The sequence below is a fragment of the Daktulosphaira vitifoliae genome, unplaced genomic scaffold (assembly GCF_025091365.1).
Source record: "Daktulosphaira vitifoliae isolate Bord-2020 unplaced genomic scaffold, ASM2509136v1 Scaffold_3, whole genome shotgun sequence".
In the NCBI taxonomy this organism is placed as follows: Eukaryota; Metazoa; Arthropoda; class Insecta; order Hemiptera; family Phylloxeridae; genus Daktulosphaira; species Daktulosphaira vitifoliae.
In genome coordinates, this window is record NW_026099574.1 from 25,889,663 (window position 1) to 25,908,274 (window position 18,612).

General features: G+C 24.0%; 1 protein-coding gene across 22 annotated transcripts in view; it reads left to right on the top strand.

Annotated features, from left to right (window-relative positions):
- Positions 1 to 18,612, top strand: part of LOC126902897 (coiled-coil domain-containing protein AGAP005037) — a 104,261-nt gene that overhangs the window by 27,572 nt on the left and 58,077 nt on the right. For 19 of the 22 annotated variants that reach the window (XR_007703368.1, XM_050680585.1, XM_050680590.1 and 16 more), the window contains one exon: positions 7,829 to 7,876. Coding sequence is in view for 20 of the 22 variants with exons in the window: in XM_050680585.1 (XP_050536542.1) it covers positions 7,829 to 7,876 (48 nt within the window). In the remaining 2 variants the exon portion in view is untranslated. Of the gene's footprint in view, positions 1 to 1,508; positions 1,836 to 7,828; positions 7,877 to 9,177; positions 9,306 to 18,612 lie in introns of those variants that run through there. The other 3 variants (XM_050680601.1, XM_050680603.1, XM_050680605.1) reach the window with 3 other exon arrangements.

Below are 18,612 nucleotides of genomic sequence, written 5' to 3' on the forward strand. Positions count from 1 at the left end.
ATTAGGCGTCATGTACTTAAATAAATATTAACTCTTAGGATATATTGACTATTAGCAAGAATACAATTAAACATTTTTCATTGTTTTATTTTTGTACTAGTATGATAAAGAACACTTAATTTTTAGTCAGAAAATTTTTGTAAATGTAACCTAATAGGAGTTTCAATAAAAGACTCTTATGACAAATGTTTTTTGTTTTTAATTTGTATTGAATTGTCAATTTTATATTGCCTCTTTTATAAAATTTGTTTCTGTAAAATTATGTCACTTTTTTTTGAAAGGCAAAATACTATATTGTTCATGTGTTTTTATCACACTGTTGAAATATAATTGCATGAGTACAGAACGGTTTGATAGTAGTTATTTCCGTAAATAATATTGATAACAAAACAGTATATTTTATTGAAGTTTTTCAATTAATTTTTACTTGAATACTTTAGCTCATTGTTTAATTGGATTATCTTAATATTTCTGAAAAAGTTATTCCATTTCATACAAATTTATAATTATAGTTGATGATTTCAGCAAATATTTTGACAAAAATTCAGTTTTCATTTAAATAATCTTATTGTTAGCGAGTAGTATCAGATTAAATTGAATAATAAATTAATTGCTTTCGCCTATTTTAATTAATATATTTTACTCTTATTCGTGGCACTCTCGTCATTTTATAATTATCCTATTCATTTAATGTGAATAATACATCTCTGATGTCAGACACACTTAGAGTACTTCCTAGTGTCTTAAACGAATTATCCTTATTATACCGCGGGCCACGAGAGATCAAAACTGACTATTGGATGAGATAGAAGCCTTCTATCTTACCATTTGATCGCCAAGTTGCATTTACTTGTGGCCCACAGTATGAAGATTTGTGTTTTTATTTTAGCATTGCTAAAATAAATGTGCATTTAAATTGTTATTTAAAACTGCATATCTATTTCAAACACAAAATATAATACGAATAGTGCGCACTGTATGCTTTTCTGCAACATGTACTTATGATTATAGAGAAAGAGAATAGAATGAATACAAACAAGGGCGAATAAGGTTACTGTTATAATGTATAGATTAATTTTGGAATAAAATATATCATTTTTATATTACCCGTTATTAAGATGCAATTTATTAAGTTTGTAATAATGGACCAATCCTTAAGTTATAAAAAGACAAACGATATACTTGTTAGGTTTTTGAATTTCAATGTCAATTTAACAGTGAAAATTTGTTTTTTCAATTCTCTTGAACTTCTCATATTTCACCTTAAAATCCTTAATGATATCAATGACTGTTTCGATCTCGCTTCTTTGTAAAGTGTTTTCTCTAAGTATTCGTCTGTGTTTACATATATTATTTATACGCCACGTAAATTATCTCGCAGTTTTTGTGCTCCAAAAATTTATTTCTTCCGTTAACCTTGTCGAATTGGCCCGCCAAATATTTTGGGGCGTCTCTACTTGCGCACTGAATGTAAGCGCGGTAAAATAACTGCTATCATTGCCATTGCGTTTTCAGTTTAGTATCACAGGGTCACCATGGCAGACGTGCTGTCGCGGTGGTGGCCGATCGGATTCAAATGCTCCATAAAAGGCATCGCATGATTCCTTTATCCTTCTCGCTCTGCTAAGACAAAAGCGGTCTGTACTCATCAAGTATGTGCAGTAGGTGCAGCGACTGTTGTCAAAAAAAGCGGCGTCGAAGAAAACGTTGGAGTTCTTCGGCCACAACACGCCTTTCGGATGACGATGACGATGACGATTATTCCGACTCGTACTCAGGTTCATCTCGTACTTTTTACTATCTTAAGAAAACTTACTTGGAGTGTATGTCCTTAGGTAAATAGAAATATTAAGTTAAACTTTCGCGTTATTAGAGGGTACAGATAGAGGGTACTCGCATCTCATGATTAGATTATTACAAAATTGTAAATTTAAATTACTTCGGATGGTTCTGTGAAATAGTGAAAAATAGGGTGTCGAGAAAAAGTAGTTTCCTAAATTTAATATTCGATATCATCACCACTTTAGTTCAATATTTGCTAAAAATGTCTTGTCTAATATTAGATCATTCGACGACACCAATCATAATTGTACTTACATGTCAAGTTTTTCAGTAGACAACTTATGTTGCAGTTTTAAAAGTTTATTTTTTCAAATTTACTGTATAAAATAATATATCTATGGTAAACATTTTATTAAAACTGATTTTTGTTCAATTTAAATTGAAATATTTACGATACCTGTTGATTTTTCACGTGTTTTTAAAAAATATCGTATTTTATAAGCTACTTGAATATTTCATATTTGTTTTGATTGCTTATTANAATTTTTAAGCTACTTGAATATTTCATATTTGTTTTGATTGCTTATTATGCATTTAGTTAAAAACAAACTACTTTTTCAATCGTTAACTTTAATTTACATCATTTTGCATAATGATTATATTTTTATAACTAATAGGTGTTTATTTATTATTGTCTTATAAAACAACAAATTTCTTTTTTTCCTTATTCAATGTTATATTAAAAACGAATATAAAAGTTACAACATTAATTTAACAGTAGAATAATAAAATGATAAATTTGAACAATTTATACGAACTCAACTTTAAACTATATTTTAAGTGTATTTTAAATCATTTATATAGTTTTGTGGTTTTTTTTTATTTTAACTTTGTTTGTTTTTTGAGTATAATTTTAAAATATTTACGAATATTTACATTTTAAAGTTATATTGTACATGCATATGTATTGTTTAGTTTTTTTTTAAATTAGTAATAAAAAGTTTTTTATTTTTAGCGTGTTATTTCTGAATGTATGATAAAAAAGTTTTATGAGAAGGTTTTTTATTAATATGTTTTTTTTGTATCTTTTCATGAAAACTCTCAGCTAGATCAATATTGTTTATCAACAAGTCAAAAGAATCTGATTTAAATCTAGTTAATATTATAAGCGCCAGAAATTAAAAAAAAAATAACCCAAAATTACGCCACCATAAAATATATATATAAAAGAAAAAAAGAAAATCGTATCGACGATATTTTTCCTATGGGCTATTTGACTTAAAAAATGCATTATTTCAACTAATAATGTAATAGACATACATCGAAGTATTTTTTTATTATAGTAATTAACATCAATATCAGATATCATCTATATGTATCCCAACTATATCGCGTCATCATTGTGCTGGGTTTTTAATATTTAAAATTTAGTAATATAATATAATACCTGGCCTTATTTTAGAACTTTACTTTTACTTGATATTTTGTTCGTGACTATTTTTATTCAGTACTTAGTATGGTACATGTATTTACTATCCGAAACATCATTATTATTAGAAAGATTTTTGTTATGAGAATACATTAATTAAATTATATGACCATTATTATAAAAATGTTGGTTTAGTATATGTAGAATTTCGATTGCTTTAAAGGTTATATATATATATAATATCCCATGAGAATCAAAAAATTGTTTTGCTGCGAGGCATACAAGTTTGTAAACCATGCCCTGTCACTGTAGACTATATGGTGTATAAAAACGTAGTTGGATAGTCATAGCTTAATTGAATAAAGTTGTTTCTTCCCAACACCCTGGTGTTATGCAGGATAATGGTAAAATAGTTTATGTTTCCTCAAAATAGTTCAGAAGTTTGTATTGTGGCATTATATTATAACATCTAATTATGTTTTGTGTTTTGATTTAATTACGACCATAACCAAAAGAACGACTTATTTTGAATGAACATTTGATATTTTAACAGTTTTATTTATAAGATTCGTTTATAAGATTTATTCATACTAAATTAAGAATTATTTATTTGAGTTAAAGATCATTGAAATAAATTATTTTTTCCAAATGTATACGTTCATAAAAAAACTATTGCACTAATAAATGTTGTTAAGTGTTTTTTTTAATAAAAAGGCATTCCTTTTGTTTATTATTAATTTTAAGATAAATATACTATTTTCTTAAATATTATTTTTACCTCTGGGAAATGTAACAAGTGATTAACTAAAACATAAAGCTTTGTAAGATATTAGTATTTAGATAAAAATCAAATAATAGAAATTATTATTTCTATTAAATAACCTTTTAAATAATGATCGTTATTTTGATATAATGTTGATTTTGTCTTTTTTTGAATTTGAATATTTTTCAGGAATAAATTATTCAAAGTACAAGTACTCCATTTTCTATTTTCATTAATGATCAGTTATTTTTACATTAATGATTCTGGAAGTTCAAGTAATGTTGAAACAGAAAAGTGCCAAAACTTATTAAGAACTTAAAACGTGAGGTTTTGTGTATATATTTACTGTCTTTATTTACCTTATTTGAAATATTCTAAGAAATAGATCAAATTCTTTATGGAATAATAAATAGTATAATCAGATTCAAAAAAATTCTATCAATGTATTCAGTGAATATTATATTATGGTAGATCACTTGATGTAAGTTCCAACTACAGATTGTTCGTTAAGATTTGTTTGTTATTTTAAAGATATTTTTTGGTTCTTTAAAAGTTGTTGAGTAAGAGTGTCGAGATTTTAATCATATTACTTTAAACTTTTGGTCTACTTATCCAAATGTGTATTATCAGATGATTAATTTCGAATAAGATTATTTGCGAGCATACTAAATGTGTCAAGTATTATTTGAAAATAACTTTTCACAGTACTCTTGTATAATCCATGAACCGATTATTAAAATACATCGTTGGTTTTAAAAATTATTCATAATAACACTTAAAACACTTCTATTCTGCTTCAATGTATTATTATAAAATTATAAAATTATTATAAAATAATAAAATAGTCGTGGAAAACATGTTATTTGGTATTGCATCTACCAACATTTTTATCCTTAAAATACTTTAAAGAAGCGACAAACAGCATTTTTCATAAAAAAAAAATGTTTACTTTACCCTGAGTAACTTTTATGTGACTGAAAGAAATTGTTATGTTATACTACTGGTAGTTTAAACGAAACATGGCGACTGTGTTGACTACACCTTAAACTAACTACACATTATTTACTTTACTATAGTTTACTTGTTTAGTGGCTACATAAATTAAATTCTTGTTGAATGGTTTGCCAAACTTCGGGATAGAGATAAGTTTGCATTTGAATCTGATTGGTTAAGTTTATTTCTTATACAATTATATTTATATAAAAAAAGTATATAAAAAGTAATATAAAATTATTAAATATCTTTTATAAATTTGACACGTATGTGAGATTAATATCATTGTAAATTGACAGCTAACGTTCAAAGGCGATTTATTACATAGCTTATGACCTTCGTCAACTACAAAAAATGTTTCACACATACATATAAAAAAAAAAGGCTATGCTTTTGACCAAAATCAGTATAAAAAGTTTTTTACTGCGATTTTATTTATTGTGAAATCATTGGTATGCGTATAAGCAAAGCTTTTTCACTAAAAATTTTAATTTATTTGAAATTATGTAAGAAGACTTCGAGAAAATCTTTAATGTTTTTTTTTTAATTTTACACATATGCTAATTTACTTATTTATATGTTATTGATAATTTAAGAATTTTAAAATTAACAACGGTAACATCAAAGATATGATTTTTTTAAAATAACTACTTAAGCTTTTGACTGGCCTAGATAACCCAACTGCAGTTAACTTGCAGAGAGACAATTTAAATCTTTGTTTATTCATAATTACAATTAAAATTTTTACATAAAACCAAAACAAACTTATTTAAATTAGACACTTGTTAATTTACAAATATTAATGAAGTTTACTTTAATTAAGCTTTCAATTATTGTTGAAATCGATCGTAATGTCGTTAAGCATTTACTTTTATTCGTGCATTGTGCTTGTTACCAATGCTCGTAGTAGCTCTAAATGTAAAGTATAATAATTATACATAATATTGCATACTTTTTGTTTTTGCACATGAGGTTTAAAAACAATATTATTCTTTAGCATTTTGTACCAACACACAATTTATAATATAACATAGTAGTGTTTGAATTATAAATAATGTTAAGACTTTAGTTCGTGTCTCTGTAGATTTAAATAATATCAATAACATATTTGGTGTACTGATATAAAATGTTTATTATTGGAGGATTATATACAAGTAATGTGTTATATTCTTCTTTTGTAGATTTCAGTATTACTTTTCCTATATTTCATTCCTTGAATATTATTACTTTTCTTAGAAAGTACATTCATGTTGTTCATTGGATTTTGATTTCCTTTTACACACTTCAATGGCATTTTAATTTTTCTATGGCCAAGTACTCATGTCTAATGTGACAAATATTACATTGCACTAAAATTACCTTCTATTTACTAGTTAATAACTCTATAAGCATATATTAATTAAAAAATAATTGATTTCTCAGAACGTTTTTATTTAATTATGTAAACAATTGAAACAAACCGTAGTTCACTTGAAATTAGATAAAGTTGTTAATGTTGTTATGGTTTACACAAAAAAAAATTATTATGTACATACTGTTCAAACATTAAATGTACTAATTATATGATTATACTTAATTTTAGAGAAGTCAATTACTATGCATTTGGTTTGCACATTTTACTAGATTTTCTCATAGGAATATATAATCTAATTTCCGTGATGGAAACACTAACCACAGCATGTGCTATTATAGTATATTTCGACTTTGGTTCCACTTTAATTAAACAATAGTATATTAACTCGGAAGTTTAATCTTTCAAAACTATTTAAAAATGGTTTAATAACTAATAACTAATACTAATATATAATACCCAATATAATAATTTAAGTCTCTGAGGTTATAATAAGGAAATAATGTTAGGTTATGTTAAGTTTTAAGATAGTTTGTAGTAATGGTTCTTTATTTAGCATTTATACAACTTTGTTATCTCATTTAATATGTTGAAAAAAAGTTTTTCTAAAACATTTGATTAATTAGACTGGCATTTCTAATTGTATGTTTTAGAGAAATATATTTTATTATTACTAATAATTATTTTTAATCATTCATTTCATTCTAATTTTTTTCTTCGGATAACATGAAAAATCACTTATTATTCAAAAAAAAAAAAACCCAACCCAGCACAGCGGGGACGTGGCATAGTTTGGGTCAAGTATAAAAAACGATTCGATGCAAATCTATAGATAGTGTTTAATTTAAAAAAAATTGTTGGATTAATCTAAAAGCTACATGATCTCCTATTTCCTTATTTATATTTTGATTACAAGTGTTATGATTTATAAGTGTAATATATGAATAAATATATATATTTATATATAAAGGGAAATGTCTTTTTTTTTAAAAAAGTATGTCGAATGAAAGAGGTATATAAATATTATTACTCATAAATAAATTGTATTAATCCATACATTTTTTTTGAGATAACCCCTAATTAAGGGGAAGGAGGAAAATATTTTCAATTTTTGAGGTTTTTCTCTTCGACTAGATACGATTTATGATCGTTCGACGTATCGTTGAAAGAAATCGGTTCAGAGAGAGCTGAGAAAAAGTGGTAACAGACACAAAAAAAAACACATTATAGTAAAATTAATACCTTCTCATCTTCGCATCGAAGCTAAAAATATAAAATAGTAAAAGAAAATATATTAAAATCTTTTTTTTTTGTATCATCATTTTATTTTCCATATATTAAAAAATTATATAAATTTACATGATTTATTTCTAAAAAACATATTTATTACACTCGTTATTCTCTTTTAAAACTAAATTATTTTATTTTTCTTAAATATTTCCATGAAACATTTAAATACTTTGTCTCTATTTAACAAAATGTAACATTTTATTTTTTTGTTTTTTTACAGAGGATGATTGGAGTGATAGCAAGACAAAGGGTTCTACCGAACAACCCGGTAAGCTAATATTTTTTATACTTCCAAATATCTATAAATATATTATAAATTATAATTTATGAGCGATGATATAAATATTTTACTACAAAATTTTGCTTTAAATATTAAATTTGTTTATGTTTGTAATAAGCAAATATTTCAAATCGAGTAGTAAATTTAGTTTAAAGTACAAGTATAAGGTAATAACATTCTTAAAAAATGTTTTAAATACTCTTTATTGTACGAATTTCCTTAAAGGCTATAATTTAACTTTTATTTTTAACTGTAGTGAATACACTATGGAGATAAAAAATATAATAAACCGTGAAATGAGTTATAACAAATTTATTTGATATAAAAACTAAGTTGAAAGATTTATAAGTGCTGAAATGAAAAAATATTTATTATAACACAAAGTATATAATATACGAGTTAACACGTGAGAAACTGTTAAATAATTAATAATTTGAAGTATTAACTCGAATTCCTGAAAATTGTTTACTCGTCAAAAAATACTTTACCAAAAATAATATCTAGCTAGAAAAACAATTTAAAAGTTATCTTCTTAGTGAAACTTTATGAAAAAAATTCTATTTTTTTTGGAATTGCTCTTTTTTTACAAAATATTTTGTAAAAATGTATGACGCTATTTTAATAGTGTTATATTATTTTAATAAGTGTTCTGTACTGTTTTTACTTCAATACATTTGTGTGTCATCATTTTATATGATAAATTTCAAATCATGGTTTGTTATTTCATGAATAAATTTATTTAGAATTTACTACATGATTTCTAAATATTTACTTTTCATTTTTGAATATCATAATGTAAATAAATACTGGTCGAACCCTTTAAATGTCTCATTTCCTGTTATAACGTAAAAAGATATATAAACTTGACTTAAAGAATTTATTTCGTATTTCACGTTTTAAATAGCTTGTTTTATTTATTTATTGAAATTTAAAGTTATCAGAATGACTTCAGAGAAAAAGATATTGAAAACTATCGTATTTCATAGAATTTTAGTTTGAGTTCCTTGCATAATTTTAACATTTATCTCACTATATCATTCTAGTATTACGTTGCGAAAAATATGTGTTGTTCTAAGTTTTATGTATGTGATAATAATCTGGCAACAATTTTAATCAAATAATGTACATGAATTCCGTTTCGTACGGTTATATGGAAACATGTGTCTCTCTAAAACTAGTGCGCCAAGCAATACAGACAGCTGGCCAATAATGACACTATAGAGAATGCGGAAAAAACAGACAAAATAAAAAAATTACTCTTATATATTAGCTGGCACAAGTTTTTGTCGCATATCTAATGTGAGTTAGTCTGTGCGTGTGATGGATTCTGTGAAGTGTAAGCATCGGTTAAAAAACTCCTTATTTTTCGGGAAATGTCAATGCCACCGAATGCAAATGGCAGTTTTCGACGAAACAAGTAAGTGCTATATTCGTAACAGTGTATTTTGTAAAAATTGTATTCTTGTAATAAGTTTATAGGTAATCAAAATTTAAGTATACGTAATATGTCTTGGGTTCTGGTAGTTTTCTTTGATGTTTCGGTAATTTTTAAAAGAAATGTCAATATTTTTGCTTAAATTCGCGAAATTTAAACAAGATAGACAGAATTTGTATACATATATATTTTTCCTTTGAGTTTAAATCGAGTTTTCTCTTGTTATTTAATTTAGAAATGAACAAAATATTATATTTTTTGTAGATTTGATAACTATTTATTTATGAAATTGGTTTTTTAACTATTTAAGTGAAAAAAAAGTTTTTAATGTACTTTGAACTTGATTTACTTTGTCGTTCTACCAAATTTTCTTTTTCGTGGTTAAATTCTAAAATAACAAAATGTTATTTTTCACAGATTTCATATATTTTAAGCATTGTTGGTTGTCTATTTGTCATATATATATATATATTTTTTTTTTTAATTCATCGCATAAAGAAATCTAATCGTTCGTGAAATCTTCCTTGAATTTATCTATCCATCAATTTTATACAGATTTTTTAGTTTGCTAATCTTGCCTTAAATAATACTGTAACTTACTCAGACCATTTTCGCAATTTTTAATATTCTATAAAAACCGAGTACACACTATATAATATATAATTAAAATCAAATTAAAGCAATTAAATAGACAGTAGTATAATTACCATTAATATTTAAAAGAAAACGATTGTATTAATTACTTAAAGTGAATAAATAACTATTAACTGTTTGTATGTTCAAAGTTGTTGTTAGTGCCAAATGAAATGACCTATTTATGAGGATATTTTGGTATGAAAAAATGATTTCTTCATTAAGTATTTTATTCAATATATCGTTATGAACTATACTATTCAATTTTTAGGGCAGTATTGAAAAAATTCCAAATTTGATTATTGAAACAGATTTGAATATTCCTTATAATTTTATTAAATTTATTCTTTTCAACATGAGCATATTGTACATACTGATGGGCGATTTCTCTTTGAATAATTAATCAAACAAAAATGATGGATATCGGAAATACTTTTAAGCTCTAATGAATATTTGAGCTCTAGTTAGTTTTTAATTCAAAAAATGATCATTTTCCAAACGATTTTATGAACTATGTTAATGTTTTTTAGTAAAATATTTCACGAATAAATAAATAAAATTGAACACAGTTCACAAAACAAAGAGAATTTTTCGAAACAAAATAATATTATACTATTTAAAATGTAGTATTTGAGATCATCGTTACATCAATAGTTATTCGCTATTTTTGGCATGAANAAATGTAATATTTTCCACACTACGATAAGTCTAAAATATAACGTGAAAAATTTATTTAAATATATCATATTAATGTCTTTATAATTTGTANTTTGAGATCATCGTTACATCAATAGTTATTCGCTATTTTTGGCATGAAACCAAAAATTAATCAAAAAATGTATTTGTAGAGCTCTAGTATTGTATTATACATATTTTCCACACTACGATAAGTCTAAAATATAACGTGAAAAATTTATTTAAATATATCATATTAATGTCTTTATAATTTGTATAACTCGTGTGTATATGTAACTGAAATGTTAGTATTTGCTACGATTTGACAATAATATTAGGACTTTTATGAAAAAAATAGGCAGCTTTAGACTATTTTCATCAATATGATCTTGGCTGCTAATTAAAAATTACAGTGTGTATATATAAAGATTTAAGAGATCATAAAACAAGTTCACTATAAAAATGATAAAATAAGGTTTTCATTATTAAATAAAATTCCTTATTTTTAATACATTTTGTAGAATTTTATGTAATGAAAGTAAAATAGTCAGTTATTCTTCATGAATTTTTAGCTTTCATTGGTTTGTAAACATCAACTACATTAATTTCACCGTTTGTTTTTTTAATAATATTTTATTTAGTATTATACTGAATGCTGTGTTGTAAATTTGGTAATTAGTTTATAATTCTGGGAAATTTCAATTAATTGTATACTAAGAAATCTTAATGATAATTACTTACTAGCAAAATATTTATTTCATTTTTTTCTTTAATACCAAAAAAAAAAATCTGTATACTTATATTTTCCCAAAAACTAATAAAAATTAATTTCCACGAAACAAATATTAGNATTTTCCCAAAAACTAATAAAAATTAATTTCCACGAAACAAATATTAGTTGTATTAATTTTGTTTGTAGAGTTTGTAAATATAAATGTACATTATAATTAAAATAGCCAAATAATGCTTCTTGTTCAAGAACGTTTTCATTATTTTTTACGAGTAATATTTAGTTCAAGTTTTTATATTGTTCTTAAATAAAGTAGCAAATTATATATATATATTGATTTCCCTGAAATTTATTTTACATAAAATAGTTTAATACTTTATTCTAAATAGAATATATAAATACATATAAGTAATTATATTTACAAGCCTAGTTAATCAAAGGTCGAAACTATAGTAGTTGTCTTTTTAATTTTATTATTCTTGTAATATTTTTTCATTTTTTATTAATATTAGTTAACATAGTATCCATAGATATTATGTTAAATTTAAGAAGAATTTTAATCAATTCACACGATTTCTACGATATTTAATAGTATCAATGTAAAATTATCCGACACTTCTAGAAAAATTTATCTACTTATCGTGTTTCATGATTTATGAAAATTGCCATGAAATTGGGTTGGGTGTAATAGAAAATGACGTGTACACTTAAAGCTTAAAATTTGTCAATGGAGGCCAAGGCAAATACACCTTAATGTCACAGGTTGTAAAATGTACATATTTTATATTTACATGAATGTACTCTGACACTTTGTTATGATGTATGAAAATCATTAAAGATTTTCCATTTTTTCTTAATTTTTGTGTCTTGATTATATAAGAAAAAAGTGTAATATAAACGTTGATATTCTTAACAATAATTAAAAAATTACACACCATCAATTGTATTTGTACATATAACTAACATCGAGTTTAATCTTAATCTTTCTATTAAATAAATTTAAACTTATACTTTTTATTGATTTTAACTTTTACTAGATTCTTTGGTTAATATTCCTGAATTTCTTTAGTTGATAATATTATTTCACACAAATTTTGTTGACTGTAATTAATAAATTACCTTCTTTTTAAATCAAATTTTTAAAATGAATTAATAAACTAGAAATTATTAAAATTTTAAAAACTATTTATGAATTTGATTGGAAATTAATATCTATTTATGTAAAATTTATAAAGTAATAAAATACAAAAGTTTAACATTTTTACTTTTTTTATTTATTAGACTAATAAAATTTGACTTTGATTTTTAAAAGTTTTGCATCGCTGTATGATTAATTATATTTACAAAATTAAAAAAAATAATAATAATATTAAAGTATATAATATTATATATTAATTATAGTTTTGAAATAACTTGACAAATATTAAGCATGTTTTACTTATTCTAGCAGTTTCGAGAAATTCTCCATAATATTTATAGCTCTTCATGTTTAATTTTTAATTACATGCTTCAGTTACTTTGATTAACTTTTTACAAGAAATCGATAACTTATAAAGTTAGTAATTATTTTATAGTCATTTATTGAAAGAATAAGAATTACCATCGAATAAAATTTACACTTGTATTTTTAAGGGAAGTTTAACATTAACTCTTTAAAATCTTTATTATGCTAAATATCTGTTTTGTTTATTTTTATATTATTCAACATTTTTTGATTTTAACAAAGATAAAAAAGTTTTTGAAACTTTTGTATATTTTTTTTAGGAACATTTAAGTACATAAACATTTAAAACTTCAATAATAAAATTATTCATGCAATCATTTAAAAAGATATACTTAACAGATAACTATGTTATAATTTATCTTCAACTAAAAATATTACCCTCGTTTTGATATTATAAATAATCTGAAAACTTATCATGAAAATCGTTATGGGTACTAAAAATATGATCTTGCTCTGCTAAAAAGTGAAGTCGTTAAGTATACTATAAGAAATATTTTTCTAGATTATTAAAGTACAATTTTTTTCTTCATTTTGTAAAACTATTACTTATTTAATATATGTATTGTGGTAGGAAAATTACCTTTTGCTTTTGTACAAAAAATTGTAATGCCTTATAGATTATTTGAAGGGACAATTTTACTCTTACAAAATTCCATTACTTTATTGAAATTTTTGTTAAATATAAATAAAATGTGATTTTTTAAGTAAATTATCTCCTATTTGTCGTTAAGTGATGATTTTTTCGTAAAATGTACATATTAAAATTTGATTTATTTTTATATTTATCAAGTTTATTGTTTGAAAAAATCATTTCCAAGGATAGATATTCACTGTAACTTTCGAAAGTTCTATATTACGTTTTTGTGGGTAGTTAATTTTCAGCATTTTCCTTGCGTTCATAAGAGTTAATAGAAATTTTTTTCGTATATAGTTTTTCTACTGGAAATAGTATTTAACGATTGATAAATCAGTAGAAAGATATAAGTTTTGTACTAATTTAATAACAATAAGACTCATAGTATTACAAGGAGAATACAACCTCTACACAATTTTAAAAAGAACTTTGCGCCGTTTATTAGACTTCACTAGTTTGTAGCATAAACAATTTTGTGGATAAAAAACATTTTTACAATAAATTAAATGACACTTTCAATTTTGAAGATGTCTCAGGTAAATTGATAAACCATAGTAGTGTATATTTTTGGACAATGAACTTTAAAAGTGAAATACTCTTAAGAGCACTTAATGTTCATTTATAAAATAAAATTTTGATATATTTGATATATTAATTTATAAAGATATTTACTGAAATTTGAGCCACATTGCTTGTAATAATTTTATATAATATTTTTTCTCGGGGACTTGCTTTTTAAGATTTACAAATAGCTGGCGCGTTTGTATTTTTCAGTCATACATTTTAGGAAAATAAATTGTCATTATAATTCTTTTTTCTTTTTTATCACAATATTACGATTATAATTGCAATTATTTTTTTGACGTATTCACACATATAACAATTAAATTTATAATTTCTATCTCGAAAATTTTAAACCACTTAATTTAGACGTGACAGTTTTTTATTTTTTTTAATATTTAATTAATTTCAATTAAATGAGATTTTTCATCGTGTCATTAAATTAAAAGTTGTTTATATTTTTTTTTCATAATTTGACATGATCTCTTTGAAATGAGTTCATAGATTAATACTTAAACCTTTTATAACTTTTAATATGTGTTTAAATGCTACTGAAATATAAAGAATGCATTATAATGTTTATTTAATTAAATATGTATGTGTTTGTATGACTTACGTGCTGATAATAGTAACATTAATTTTAATAAAATTATACGTATTTACGATTTTACTTTTAATTCTTGTGGCTTTTTGAATTAAATACTTTTTATATTTTATAGTTTTAAATTAATATTTTTTAATTTTAAATATTATTTTATTCAATGAAATCATATTAATGATTAAATATAATGGAGGAAAATCATTAAAATAGTGCGATGTATATAATATTAATTTTACTTGTACATAAGTAAAACTAATTTAATCTGAATTTTGGTTCGTCTAAATATTGTTACATCTCAATGAATTTAAGGCATACTTTAAATGGATTTAGTGTAGTAAATATAATCATACGTACCAAAAAATTGCTAGAAATGTGTTCTAAATGTATTTTTAATGATCTCTTGAGTTCGTTTTTAGCTTAATATTTCTTATATTTTTCATCTAAATATATTAGATAAATATATATAAATAAATATATAGTAGTTTTCAACTACTTATTTATAACCTAATTAAGTCGATATTTTTGTATTAAAAACATATTTGCCATTTTATTTGAAATCTAAAATTAAATATTATAGGTTACTTTTTACACTTTTTAATAACATGTTTGGATTTTATAACTATTACAAGTTTTACGCTTATATGAATTTGGTACAATAAAATTTTTTATAATAATTATTGCTCAAAAATATCAGTCATTGATATAATCAATTGATTACTAAAAATATAGAACAAGAAGATTTTTTTATTATTCATATATGTTTTTCTGAACAAACACGAAGAATTATTTTGTTTTTCCCAAAGTTAATCTCTGAAAACTTTCGTTGATTATTGTATTATTTAGAATATTTTCAGATGTATCCATCTCATCATTTATATGCTGACGTTTTGAACTCGTTCATCTTCGGAGCGATACTTACAACTGTATATGTTAAAAAATAACATATACAGTTGTATCAGCATAAAACTGAAGATATGAATATGTTTGTAAATATTCCAAATTATACTAAGTTATTATTTGTTTATCGTGTTAAATTTGTAAATGTAAATTAGTTGAAGAGTTTTGGGATATTTTCAAACTACACAGTAACAAAATTTGAATTTCTTTTGAAAACTATTCATTATTGAGAAAAAACCGATTACATTTCCAGCACTTCAGGCTTTGCTTAAATAAAATGAAACCTTACATGCCTTGAAAATATGATTTGAGATCCATTCCAAGTGATATTTGTTTTAATTTTACATCATTCTCCTATACATAGACTCTTGAGGATTCTACTAGACAACGTGTATCGTATATTATTAATTCTTCATGAAATTATTATTAGAGTCTGATACACGATAACAATTTGGAAGATATACAAGGAATGACAAGCAAAAACATTCGTTTTGAGTTCATGATTGCCTTAAATATTATATTTTCCTTAATTTTAATGAGTACTAATGGGAATGGTGAAAACTTTGTAATGCAAAACTTTGACGCAACTGACGATGAGTGTAATGTTTCATTTATGTTCAAAATAATTTTGCGACTGAAATGTTTTTGCTTATTATACGGAAATAAAATATTCTTTTGTCGTGCTAATTTATTCTTATTATTATTGTTAGCCCAATCCGTTAACATTTTTAAGAGTCTCAGCCGTTTGGGCTAAAGTTACAGTAATTATAGTAATTACTATTATTACTATAACGTACAGTACCAAAGTGTATTAATCATTACATTAGTTTGATTAATGTAAATATACAATACATAAAAAAAAATGTTTATAGATATTAAACTGCTGCTGACTTATTATAATAATAACAAATATACTGACTCTTCTATTCTTTCTGAAAAAATATCTAGATAATTTAGAAAAATAACTATTTTTTTTACGATACATTTATACAATGAATTTTTAGTTTTTAGAAAAAAAATGAATGTTTTTAGATTTTTAATCATAAATTATAAGTTAACATGTAAGTAATATAATGTTGATAATGTCAAGAACTATTAACCTCTTATAGACCCTTTTAATTTATTTTAAATTTGGCCGACTGCTTAAAAATTAATAGGTTTTACTTTATATATGAATAGCATAAAATTAATTGCTAGTTATTTGGTAAGTAATATGTATATATACAATTTTTATTATGATTTCTTAACTAAACTTTCGAAAAAAGAATTGCTTGTTGAAATTAATATTAATTTTTTTCAGTTTTTAATAACGCCTAAGTTATACCCAAGGAATGCGGCTTTTAAGCACTTAAAATTAATTTCTAGTTCAAATTTATTCATTACTGGTTTTATAAAAGACCTTGTAAATATCAAATACTATTCACGTGTTAATCAAAATCTATTAATACAAATTCCTATTCTTATCCAATGTTCCCTGTATTATATTTGGGTTGTTATATTGTAGCAATACTGCGCGCTTTAAAATATTCTACACTAAAATATAATTTAATTATGTATTATGAAAATTATTAATTTTGTGGGTATTAAATAAAGCAAACCTTTACAAATTTCATCGACGCGTTCACTGTTTTTTGACATTATAAAATTGTATCATATAATGTATACCACAGCTTTGTTGGTGCCATTGTTGCATACTTTGTTGTCCTTGTAACTAGTCTCTGTTAAATCCCGAGAGTTTAATTGTTGAATTAATTATGTTGTCGTTTAATATTGCAAACAGAAAATAACAATTGTTTCCCTTTAGAGTTAGTAGAATTGTTATTAAATTATAGTGTATGACAGTTTTTAGCGGTCCATGCAAAATTTGGTCCTCTTTCATCTGACATAATTTTCAGTATCAACAATTTTTTACGCGATCAATATTTTAGTTTGGAATATTTAACAAATACTTTGCAGTAGTAGTAAAGTTCATTCGAACACCTATTAAAGAAATAAATTTGATCAATATCTTCTTATGTTCTATATACATACAGCTGTTAATGTAATTTAAAAGTTTTTAATTACCATACAAACATTTTTTTTTTAATATTTTAGAAAATTTAGAAATAATTATTGTAACTTCAAAAACAATTATTCTCACATTAAATTTTTAAGTAAAATTTACATAAATTTAGAAGATTTTGAAATATGATTATACCTAATACATGATATCACGTTGTCTCGTAGTAAAACCGTTACTGTCCTGTTTGTATATATTTTTCCATTAATGTCGTATCCTCAGAGGCAGATAATATGATTTCTTCATGACCTAAAAAGAAAAATTGCTATTGTCAGATATCCCAATAGAGCTGTAAAGTTAATTTATTCGCACCAAGCGCCAATTGAATCATTTATTTTACTTGTCTAACTAAAGAAACACGAGTCCGTTTGGGCCGTTTGGTAGGATGATGTCTTGAGCATGTTATAGAATTTTTTCTCTTTCGATTACGTGATCGTATCTAAATTCCAAACAAACTCTTGATATTCCACTCACGCATGACAATTCAATAATTTATTTACTCAGGCGGTTAGCCAGTCGTGTTTAATCGCTGAAACAGTTTTACCTTATAGCGGTTTTAAAGATTAATACAGAACAAAAATTACAAACTTTGTCTTACAATCGTAACAAATGTACAATGTTTTTCCCAATGAGTTTCTCCGGATTCTCATTACAAGTAATGAAATATATTGATGACCGAGTTCAAATTTTAAAACATTCTTTTTTCTTAGGCGTTTTAAGTAGATCGTAACTTTTTCAAAATGTACATTTATATACGAAGCATTAGTTTTTAAATTGACTTAAAAATTCTCATTTTAATAATAGAAGTAATATCTGTATTCGTGAATTAAGATTCACTAGTATGGTTTTTCGGATTACTACGATGTACGTTCAAGTGCAATACTTTCACGTATCAAAATTGCCTATCTAAATCGCCGTATTTAACATGTGTTACCGAATGTTCTTTTCTATTAGAGTATATTGAATCAATAAATCTCGTTTTCTTTAAATCAATA